The sequence below is a fragment of the Vicugna pacos genome, chromosome 13 (genome assembly GCF_048564905.1).
Source record: "Vicugna pacos chromosome 13, VicPac4, whole genome shotgun sequence".
NCBI classification, from domain to species: Eukaryota; Metazoa; Chordata; class Mammalia; order Artiodactyla; family Camelidae; genus Vicugna; species Vicugna pacos.
In genome coordinates this window covers 17,745,482-17,757,835 of record NC_132999.1, presented here as the reverse complement: position 1 = coordinate 17,757,835, position 12,354 = coordinate 17,745,482, and the positions used below count along the sequence as shown (strand labels likewise).

The following is a 12,354-nucleotide window of genomic DNA, read 5'->3' as shown; positions in this document are numbered from 1 at the left end:
GTTGACAGATGGTGTAAACATGGGCATTGTGGGACTTGAGAAAAGCTTCTGACATTTTTTCTAGTGCTTTTCAGTGATGTGTGGTCAATTTTCCCCAAGAAATAAGTCACTGATGGCATTTTCAGTAAATGCCTTTTGTGCCTCTTTCCTTATGGTGTGATGAAAGTGAAGAGTTGAGACTGGCTGCTCAGCTGGATGGTTTTCCCAGGTTTAAATGCCTCATTTTGCCTGGAGCATCTGCCCTCTTCCCAAGGCTGGTCTCTCTCTACACCTCTTTCCCCACCTTTCCTGGCTCCTGCTGCCTCTCACATTTGCATGGTGTCTCCGACCTGGGCTTTCCCATTTCATTTTCCCCGTTGTTTTCCTTTCTTGTCCTAACTTCTGCCAAGTCTCCCGTATTATAAACCAGCTGGCCCATCCTGCATTGCTTGGGAGAATCATTAACCAAAGCTAAATAGATTCCTGCTGCTACTTGCCAAAGAGAGCACGCTACAGAGTTGCCCACGTGAGAAGTAATTTGATGAAAGCCTGAAGCCCTTCTGGGGAAGAAATCCCCAGTACCCCGGGGAAGTAAGTTAAGGTGTGCCTTTTAGGCCCCCAAAGAGAAATCCAATCATATCATGTGCTCTATGTTTTTAATCAGACCAGCTCAAAAGAATTCTTCAGATTTGGTGAAAATAGAGCCAGCTATCCAATTTTGTATGATGCATCAAATATCACAGATAGATATTTAACATTATTCATACAGCCAAGTCTATTCTTTATCTGCATCACCAGTTGGGGCAATTTGGGGCTCCCTATTTTTAGGTGCCTATTAGCTCATTTCTCTCTGGCTTTTGTTGTTGTTTTGTTTTGTTTTGTTTCTGTACCACCCAACCTTCGTTTTGAAGTCTCTTTAATACTCCTCATGGCTACAGCGTTGCCCCCACTCCCGCTCTGTTGTTTTTCTGTTGCTCTTTTTCCTCAAGATCATTTGTTCCACTCACTCCGTGTGATTTTGCTGGTTGCTCAGAGTTAGGATAATAAACTGTCACTCAGAACGCAGACCTCAAGTGACCTCAGATGACCATCTAACATCTTCCTTCAACTCACTGAGATTCAAAGAGAACACCGCACAGGGAATTGGAACTGTGTCTGTGTTTTGTGCAATGTGTTTTTACGCTCTCTGCTGCAGAAATCTCAAATCCTGGCCAGTGCCTTTGATACTTAACCCAGCTAAGGCTGCATTCTTTCACCACAGAGAGGCTGAAAAAAGAAAAACGTCACCTGAGAGGACAGTCACATTGCTTCATTGCTGAGGAGCATTCTGATTTAATCTGTTTGGTTCTGTTATTTTTATTTGGTTTCCATCTTCCTCACTGTCTTGTTCTGTATTTCCTGCTGCTGCGGGTCGCCTGACAGCCACTTCTCTCTGAAGTCCATACACTGTCAATGACAGCCGAGCAGGACCTTGTGCAGTGTTGGTAGATCTCTTTTTGGAGAGGATATGCTTTGTTCGTGACTGACTTGGAATGTCAACTGAATGTAGTCAAATGGCTCGGGGGAGACAGAGAATTTCAACAGCAAATTCTTGACATTGGTGGTTCAACATGTCCCTTCCATCACAATACTTTCTTTTTTTTTTTTTTTTTTTTGCATTTTCTAAGACACTTGTGCCAAAATTTGGGCAAGTGTGGTGGAAAGTTTGCGCTTAATGATTTAGACTTGCCTATTGCAGAGTTTAATATAATTTGAGGACTAACTTTTTAAGAGCAAGCCTGTTCTTCCTACACAACGAGTCGTATAAGAATATGCCCCTGAAAGGCTTTGAGCCTGAAATCTTTCACGAGACCCATGATTTATAACGTAGTAAACCTGATGCCACATCTGAAAAGAAGACTTTCTGTGCACTGTCACATTCAAAAAATAAAGTGTTCCCTTGCAGCTGTACTTCACTAAATTTAAGATACTTTCCAATAGGAGATGCACTATCATTTCATGTGTGACTAAGAAAGGGAGGGGAGGGCTGCCAACTGAGTTAAGGTGCAATACTTTCTTATATTGATTTTAAGACCCATCTCAATTTCAGAGAGGTTAAAATGTGAAAAAGTGCACAGATTAGAGTCAATGAAATACAGTAAACTCCTTTTATACTAAAAAAGCTCACAGGATCTTCACTATTTGATTTTGGGAAAAAAAAATCCGAATACTAATATGCAAATAGAGAAAATGCTTGAAGTTATTCTAAGAAACAAACTCCTAGACATTAAGAGATGAACAGGGAATTATCTCTAGTTGTAAACACCCAATTTATTATTTTTTATTTCTATGGTGATAGTCATTTTTCAAAATGTTTGCAAAACCCTGTTTTGGTACCCCAATACAAAAAGACCACCATAAAAACAATCTTTCTTTATTGTTAAATTCACTGTTAATTATATTCCTTCACTGTTAATTATGCATTTTTAATTGCATCTTTAACATCCCAGGAATCTGTAATGAATGGACATTCAATGGACACCAAAGGAAGTATCAGCTGGACTTTGATGCTTCCTTTGGTGTAGAGCTTTGAGCAAAAGTGATTTGTATTCAGTACTGGAATATTAACCATAACATCTAAAACTTGAAATATTTCCTCCAAGCCTTTGTCTTTCCAAGCTGGGTGGCAATTCTGACTTGGATAATCTTGTTTTGAAAAAAACAAAAATCTGGATTAACATCAATTATTCTGCACAAAAAGAAAGACCTTTGGAGGTGGGTATTCTTAATCTCAATTTAAAATCCCCACATTTAATTTTAGTATTTTTCTTCTTTCTGCTTTTTTTTTTGGGATGGGGGAAGCCTGTCTCCAGTGCTAGCTGTCTGGCCAGTCCCCATCCCAGATCCATTTGAGGCAATTTCCATGGTTCTTTCTTAAGGACAATTTTGTTCGGTACTTAATTTGTGTGCTACCCTTGTTTAAATCCAGCAGAGTTACCCAGTGACCCATTTTTTAAGTTCCCTGATTGATTTAGTACATTTGCTTCTAAGTCCTCAATGTCCACAACCATGATAAAAAAAAATTTTTTTAAGCATGCTATTCAACCCTTATGAACTATTCTTTTGTAACTTCAGCTCAAAGGACAAATGGCAGAATTGGAGGCTCCTCGTTTTGAGGAGATTGTAAACAGAAATTTAGTTTTTCAAAAGAAAGAAATATTCTCCACCATTCCCCATCAGCAGGTATGAAAAAGCACTGTTACATTCAGTTTCTGCCAAGGTTCCTGTTTCACTTCCGATTTCCTGGAGATATGGAGCGTCGGTGTTAGTGCTGGCTCCTGCTCCTCTCCTACAGATATTAAAGGAATTGCATTCACTTGTTCTAGCCACCAAGGAAGCCACATGTATGAATAAAAACTGATTGACAGGTGATATCCTAGAGCCCTAAGAATTGCAAAGAAGCAATTTCCCTGCCTTACTAAGTCTAGGAGGCAAGCTAGTAGACTATTTTCCAAGAAACGTTGTTTATGAAGTAATTTTACTACCCTTATCCATTTCTTTATCTTACTTCTCTGCATTGTAAGGAAGAATCTCCCTCATTGCTCTTTGTACAGAATTTACTCAATTTTCTATTAAAGTTATAACCCTTCAGACCTGTGGCATTGATTGATCTAAATCAAACAGAGTAAAACTTCAATTATCTGCATTTGTTTGTTGGTGAGAAGGGAGAGCACATGCAAAGATGTGGAATGGTTGGGGTTCAGAGCAACTGTTGTGACCAATTTACAAAGACATTTGATGATGCTTGCTTCCAGAGCCAATTATGGAATTACAATCATGCTGTTCAAAATTACCCATCCATAACTACCAAAGACAGGTGCAAGACAAACTAAATTTGGATATTGATGGAGCTGAAATGGGATACTTCACTCAGGGACCTCAGATTTATAGTGTTGCATTTTTATGGTCTCATTAAAAGCTTCCTCTTTCCCCATGGCGAGGAAGGTGCATGCGGGGTGATCCCACCGAGCTGTCAGCACTCTATCAGGAGTTTCTGTTGATGGACATATGTCTGGCCACTTGAGAATTGCGTCTGAGTGAAATACATTTGCACAAGTCAATTATTAATGATAATGCCTTTAACAACTCCCTGAAAAGGCAGGAGCATGATTTCTTCCATGAAGCTGATTTCAGCGAATTCACAGATGCTAAAACCTGGCATTTTAAAATTTTCAGTTTCTTCTCATAGACTTATCATGAAATAAGCACGTCACTTTTTATACCCTGTCCATAATCACAGTGTCTTAGGTTTTGTTTCCTTTTTCCATCAAAATCTTTTCTGCGTTTCGATCAGTAAAGTGTGCTGCTTGAGTTCATTTGAGATTTGTATTTGTGTTTTTGTTTTCCATTCTTTTATATTTCTTTGGTTCGTAGTGTCAGAAGATGATGTTTTTTATGACAAACTGCCCTCGTTTGAAAGGCGCTGTGAAACGCCTGCAGGTATGGTGCTAGCCGAGTGATTTTTAGATATCTAGACTTTAAAAATCCAAGCCATTATGCCATCTGAACGCTAAACTTCATGGACATGCTACTCACCTCATGAGTGTCCAGTGCCTCTCAGATGCACTATCTATCTACTGTTCATTGTGGAACTCATGCCACTGAAATGTTTTTTAAGTGACTATATTAAAAAGCAGCAGGTTGCATGACAGTTTCTCAGTGAAAAGGGTCGAAAAAGGTGGGATGCTATTGCTTTGTGAATTTACAAAGGGAGGAATAATTTAACTGCTCAGAATTACCTGTTCAGTGATGTCTTTTTAATTTAGAATAGAATAGAGCACCATTAGTAACCTTGCTTTCTCTTTGGTATGTAGGTAAAGGGTGTTTTGTGTCTGGATGCCTAAGGTGATTTCAGGGGAGGGGACGGAAGATATATGACATCTTCCATGAACTTTCAATTGATATGCAATGCTGTTGTCATTTAAAACCTAAGCTAAGTTTTATATAACCCATAACTTCGAGTTTATTTTTTTGAAAACAAAGAAGGGGATGACATTGAAGATGTAATGGATACAGCAATTGCTGAATGACAGTTTGCCCAAACTAGTGCAGTTAAAATACGCTGACGCCCCTGCATGGCCAGGAAGACTTCTGCTCCATACGCACAAGCACCAAGTACCAAGCTACCAGCCACACGTGCCCATCCCTTCAGGCTTCCATAGCTTTGCTTTTGCTTTCTTTTTCCTGAACTAAAAAAAAAAAAAAAAAAAAAAGATGATTGCCAGCCTTCCCTTTTTTTTTCCTGCACGCTAATGGCATGCAGTGCCTCCGCCCTCCCCCACAGTGAGATTAATGACCTGCTCTGTAACTCATACTGTGTCCTTCTCTCTCCTTCTCCTTAACCTTCCCCATCCCGCTTCAACTCCTGGCCATACAGAGAATGAACAGCCTTCCCTCGTTTGGTTTGACAGAGGAAAGTTTTATTTGACTTTTGAAGGTAAGTAGTACATAGCATACCAGATTCTAATTTGTCCTCCCCTCCTGCTTTCTCCCCATCCGCATTTCGAAATCCCAGTTCTCATCAAAAGACCTGGTTTCGTTTGCTATATAAAAATGCTATGGCTACTTAGAAAATATTCAATACTAAAGAAAATATTCCATGAATTTGGTTTGTATGAGATCTTCAATCTTTCATATTAAAAAAAATGAAAGCTAATATGCAGTTAATATTGGTTACTTAATTAACTGTGTTAAATTGAAAAAAAAAAACACAAAAACAAAAACTATTTTGGGCAAGGAACTTAACTCTGTCAACCAGGGCTCTTTCCTAACTCTTTTGCAAATGCAATGCAACAAATATAGGGACATTTTTGGCTGGAATTGGCATGTAACTTTGCTGTAGATAATTAATATTTCAGATTTAACATCCACTATTGTGAAATATAAATACACAAATATATTCTTACGACAAGGAATGCTGCATGGGAGATCAGAAAAATAAGGAAAAGAGAAAAGAGTATTTTTAGTAAGTTCTGTTTACATCTTCTGAAATTGAAATTGCTACTGGAATGACTTTAAACTGGACAACCACCACTGGACTTGCCATTTTAGAAGATTAAAAAAAATATGCATAAGTATAATGTCAGATTTCTAACCTCGATGTTGGATAATTTGTTATATTCTTTATTAAGTGTTAGCATTCTTTTGTTCCATATTTAAATTCCGAATCATTTTAACAGGCCAGGCATTTGATGAAATGGCTCATTTAAACTAATGGTGTAGGGAAAATGAAGTAATTTAACTTAATTAATGGGCTATCTTACACATAATGTTTCAGTTAAGTCTCTACTTTCTACAATTTTAAACAATGGGATCAAAAGTTGGCCAGAAAATACTATAACCTAGAACTGAATATAAATATTGAACTTGCCCTTGTATTTCATGACAACAAAGAGAACTTTGGTAATTTAAGTGTATGTTTTAACGCAATGTTAAAAATAGGAATGACCGATACAGATTTTTAAGTAGTTTGTGCAGTATGGCTTTTTTTCTCTCAACAGTGAACGTTCCTTACAAAGTGGTCCCAGAGACAGAAGTCCTTAGCATGGAGTAGCGTGGATAGCAGCAGAGAGTATTGTCTGATTTAAAACTTCCCCAACGCTCGATGTGTTGTCCAGGCTCAGGCACAGAAGGGGTGGATAGGCAGTTTTTAAAGGAGGATGCATACTTTTCACATGATGTCGGAAATCTTCATTGCCTCGGGCCGTAAATTTTGTAATAACCAAGGTGCAAAATTTACAAACTTATGAACATCTAAACTTTCTGTTTGAATCAGATGGAGTTAAAAAGTGGCCAGGTATCTTTTACTGATCAGCACATCTCAGAGGAGAAGTTCTGGCTGAATAGGTTGGTGATCTTGACATACAGCCAATACCTGCCCCTTTCTCTGGTTCCGTCCGGCCGTAGCAGCAGCTGTGGTCTACCATGTTAACCAGGGAAGTAAGCAATATGCTGCCAGCAGCCTTCAAGTAATGTCTGGGGGTCCAAAAAACATCTTTGGTAACTTTTTTGCTGTTGTGGTTTGTTTTGGCTTTAGAGTGTCTATTGGCTTGTTTGCATGTGTTTTGGTTTGGATTTCTTTAAACAGAGAGAGGGAGAGAGACTTTTCTTTTTGAAGGTACCAATCTACAGACAACTGTTGGTTGTTAGTTTGTTTTTAAAATATGTATCATTGATCAAATATAAGTATTAATAAACGTATGGAATAATGATGTGAACCACATTCTTTTTTCTTTTTAGGAAAATAAAATGTTTGTTAGTAGATTTCTGGATATCTAAAATTGGTAACATCGCCATTCTATTTAGTAAGATCCAAATTCCATTAAGCATCTCAGTTTGGTCCATGAGAGGTCATGCAGGAAAGAGGTTTAACTAGAAATTAACTGGAATCTCTAGTCTCTGTGTTACCTTCAGCTTGGACTTTGCTCAAGTCTGGGAAGTACAGACAAGGCTTCCCAAGGGATTATAGGCGCAGCCATGTCATGAATGTGTGTCCCTATTATTTCATCAGGAAATGCTCATGCAAATAAAAGTACATCAAAATGAACTTCAAGGGAAGACTTAGGAGAAACTAAAAATAACACCTTACCACCTGAAATTAAAAATGTCACAAGAATGGCTGTATTTTAAGAATAGAAAATGTTTTCTTTTCATCATTTATTTACATTAATCTTTCAGGAATTTTTCACTGGTGCAACCCAGAATGATTTTTTAATTTTCTGCTGTGATGACAAAGTGACACTGAAACAGTGCACGTTAAAATGTCTTGGGAATAGTGCTCCTACCCAAATTCTAAACCCCTTAGAGGCTGCCATTCAACATGTATTATTGAACAGCACTTCTGGTATATTCTCCTAGGGCACTCTGACTTCACCCACATTTGTTATTAATAATATTATGATTATTGTTAATTCTTTATTCAAGGAATTCAGAAGAAGGAGAAAAACTCCCAGATCAAAATATCCATCTGTTCTAAATAGCCTTTAGAATATTAATTGTTGTCATCTAAATAATGTTTTCAGAGTGTTCCAAACCTTAGCCTGTCTTATCCACTGCTTTGTTCTTACAGTCCTCTAGGCATTGTGGTTACCCTATGGGTATCTGAGCCACTGACCAACCAACCAACTAACTAGTGAACATTGCCTTAAGAATTTATTTGGAGATACCATGAGATGCTTCCCAACTCCAAAGTTAGCATAGCAAGAGAGAGAGAAAAATCTTCCAACTCACAAGAGTTCCAAAGCTTGTCTTCATGTTTTACTTTTATATACAATTTCACTGAAATTTTAACCTATTTAAGTTGGACTTTAAAAAAAGTAAAGGTTACAAAAGGTAGTAACTTTTAAAATTCATTCATCCAGGAGTATATCCTATTGAAGACTGAAGGAAGGGAAAGCTATTCCCATAACACGGAGATGATGTGACTGCTAGATATTTGAATAATTCCCTGGAGCATTTGGAGGTGTTTCTAGAAATGTGCTGTCCCTCTCCTTTGGTTAGCTTATTACAAAGTCATCTTGTATCTCGTAATGAAAAAAAATAATAACCTACAACCACACATTCTTGAGTGTCCTTGTTCCAAATAGCATCCCTGTCCTCTGTGCACACAGCCACGTGCACGCTCATCTCGAGACTGCCCCATGCTCCTGTCTGCTGCTCTTACTGCCACACCTTCGGGAAGGCACGTCTTTAGCAACACCCTTCTCTACCTTTGCAGGCTCTCTGCTGAACTGGCACATCTGTTTCCTTAACTGAATCCCAGCTCTCTCCAGGGCCATCTCTTCTCCCACAGCACTCTCCACGGAAAGATCTTCAGTCTTCTGGGAGCCATATGTCATGGGACTACGAGGCAATGTTTGAGTTCTCCCAACTCCCTGGTGTTACCCTGCTAACCCCTGCTCCCATTGTGGAAAGCAGCCATCTGCTCATTCCACTGATGTATAGCGTATTCCTCTGCATTTATCTGCAGGCTTGGAGAGGCTGGCAGCCCCTCTGATCCCATTCTCCACCTGACTCCCTAGCTTCATTTTGCAGCAGAGGTTTGATGTGGAAGACCCACCCAACACGCTGGCTGCAGGGCCTCCTTGTCTTCTTCAATTTCAACAGACTTTTCCTCTACTCGGTAACCCCCACCTCTGGCCACATCTCAGAAGTGGTTCCCACTGGCAAATGCCATGTTGGCTATTTCAGAACTAATAATTTGTCGCCCTTCCTGTACTCCAAGAACTGTATTAGGCAATGATTCTTTCATTCAACATATATTTATTAAGTACTACTGGGTGCCAGCACTGTCCTAGGCACTCCCCTGTAGGGACCAAAACAGAAAAAAATCCCTTGTCACTATGGAGCTTACATTTCAATGTGGAGATTCAAAAATAAGAAGATATAACAATAAGTAAAATATATAGTGTGGAGATGGTAAAAGTTCCGTAGAAAAAATAAAATAGAGGAGAACGGCGCGTACTGAGGGTGGCAGTTATAAACAGGAGGACCTGAGGTAACAAAAATGATAAATAATGGTAATTAGCATCTGAACCCTTACCACACAAATAGTGCATTTTATCTGTATCTCATTTCACCCGCACAACTCACTGATGAAGGCATTCAGATTCAGATGACATAAGTGACTTTTGCAGGACCACTCAGCCAGGAAGAGGCAGAGCAGGGATTTAAACCCAGGCTGCCTCGCTGGAGCCCTGGGCTGATGCTCCGCTCTGCACACGTGATCTCGTTCAGTCTTTGCTTCAGCCCTTTGACATAGGTGGTGCTGGTGGGTTTTCCCAACTTTCCTAACCTTCCAGCTCCCCAGTCCCCTGTCTATGCCTTGTCTCTGACCTTGTTGACACCTCTGGTGTCATGTCCATCCCACTGTCATTCAGTCCACTAGCCAAGCCTACATTCAAGTTTTCTTCTTTATCCAGATGCGCCACCATGGAGGAAGAGTATCTTTCTATAAGGACTTCATCTATATGTTGGGAGCTGCGTTCTCCTCTTTAGAGTTATGTTGTTTATGTGGGAAAAATGAACTCTTTAGACATTTTTAATTTCTGACTTCCTTCAGTAGGTTATTCAATATCCCTACTTAGTAACTGGTAAGACGTAATCATAGTCATGGACCACTCAGCTTTCCTTACCCTGACATAGTAATAGCATCCTGTAAAGCAGCAGACAGGTCAGATTTTTCACATGTGATCAGAAGGATATTAATTCATTCATCTGAAAGTCACTGGAGAAAGAAAAACTGAAAGGCATAGCCAGTTTTCTTGGAAGCAAGCATTTTGCTAATTTCACTACATTCTTCAAGTGGGAAGTGTTCACTAATTGTCCTTATCTCACTCTTTTCACTGCCCAAAAAATCCTGTGTGCTCTACTTATTCATTTTTTCCCAATTCCTCAACCCCTGGCAACTCACTGATCTTTTTTACTAATTCCATGGGTTTTCCTTTTCCATAATGTCATATTGTTGGAATCATACAGTATGTAGCTTTTTTCAGATTGGCTTCTTTCAGTCAATAATATGAATTTAAGATTCCTCCATGTCTTTTTATGACTCTGTAGCTCTGAAATGTTTTCATTATTCATGCTTTGAGTTTGCACGCAAACTGAATGAGGAGAATTAAGCGAAGAGACAGAGAATGTTCTGTACCTATGATGCATTTGCTCCTTATTTCTGGTATTTTCCTAGTCTCTAAAGAGACCTCGTGGGTCTCTGATCGTGACTAAGCCCTGGAGCATCTTCTTGTATCTCCATCAGACTCATTGCTGGTACGTTTTCTTCTCTTATGGCCATAAGAGTCCAAAATAGGCAGTTTACTCTGAATGTGGCCCTCATGCAAAAGAAAATGAACATGATTCAATTACTTTAAAATACATGAATATTGGACAGCCTTTGCTTTGCTCAAGATTGAAGCCTTTTGCTCCCCAACAAAGGAAATGAACCCTGAGTCTGAGTCACCCTCACCTGAGTGCCGAAGTAGATGATGTAACAGTGTTTCTCATCTGACAGGGGTTAGTAAGAGAAGAACTAATCAGAACAGCACAAAGCCCTAAGCCCCCAAAAGAAGAATTGTTATATGTAGACAATTTCAAAACCTGAAGCATAAGTTAAATAGTTCCCTAGATTGGGAAAAGGGAACTAGGGTTAATAGTAAACAGAATAGAAAAGCTAAAGACTATTCACTCGTGTTATTTCTTTTTTCAGTGTTTAACGAGCATTCCATGAGCTCCTCTTAGCTGTCAGCCCTTGTGTAGGAGTTATGGAGGTAAAATGATATGGCTTCTGCCTTCCAGGAATTCATAAGCAATAGAAGAGTTAGGACTGCCTGTAAAAAGCATCCTGCAGTAAATGTCATAATGGAATTATAAAAACATGCTAGAAATGTATGAATCATGGATAGATTTTTAACTAGGAAGAATCTGGGGAAACTTCTTAGAGGCACAGGGGCTTTGACCTGGCTGACATTAGGGACGAGGAGGATTTCAGACAGCAAAGACCGCTCCACTTTGAAGAATGACTTGACCAAAGGCATTAGGGTGAGTGGTATCCACATCATATTCAGGAGTGGGGGTGACGAGGGATGTTTTAAGAAATGATCTTGAAAAATAAGTAGAGATCATATTCTAAAAGGCTTGAAATATTGAGTGAAGGAATTTGAATTACCAGATGCAATTTTGAGAATTTTTTGAGAGAGGATGTGGCACGATCATCTTTGATTTTCAGGATTAGAGGTGCAGTGAAATTTGGGGATTTACTGAAGCAGTTCAGGAGAAGTAGTAAGGAACTGCACCACTTTCATCCAGAGATTTGAAGAACACCATTGGGGTGGAAACATGTGACATCTAATAGAATGTGGAGGGTGGGGAGTGAAAACTTCCATTGTGAGCCAAAGGGAGAAAGGTGCTGTTGTAAATCAGAAGAAAGACGATTCCAAGAGCACTGGATTTGATCAGAAGGAATGAGCTGCTCAGCTTTGAGGTCCTGCACACCATCCATGTAGCATGAGTCCAGGAGTACAGAGACTGTGGAAATTTGGGAGTTATTTGCGTAGAGATAAGGGCTGAATCCATGGAGGGAGGTTTAGGCTGGGGGCAAGTCTGTCTTCAGAAGCCATATTGGAAAAGGAATGCCTTGTAACTTGGAATTTGCTCCGTTGTATCTTTTCTTTAAAAAGCCACACAAATATGAATGGTGAATACTGAATGCACGCTACTCCATGGATATTTTTTGTGGAATATATTAGGTGCCTAGATCTTTTGCTGATCTGTTGTTCATGCTCAGGGGAACACCTAACTGTCTGACCCAGTTGCACTCTGAGTATGATCGTTAACCTACGTACC

At 39.4% G+C, this 12,354-nt stretch overlaps 1 protein-coding gene across 13 annotated transcripts in view; it reads left to right on the top strand.

The window, feature by feature from the left end:
- SGIP1 (SH3GL interacting endocytic adaptor 1) overlaps positions 1–12,354 on the top strand; it is a 193,899-nt gene that overhangs the window by 144,223 nt on the left and 37,322 nt on the right. For 9 of the 13 annotated variants that reach the window (XM_072974259.1, XM_072974258.1, XM_015240188.3 and 6 more), the window contains one exon: positions 5,396–5,455. The exons of 2 other annotated variants lie outside the window; for them this stretch is intronic. In XM_072974259.1, coding sequence (XP_072830360.1) covers positions 5,396–5,455 — 60 coding nt within the window. Of the gene's footprint in view, positions 1–4,392; positions 4,459–5,395; positions 5,456–6,518; positions 6,584–12,354 lie in introns of those variants that run through there. 2 more of the 13 variants (XM_072974266.1, XM_072974265.1) reach the window with 2 other exon arrangements.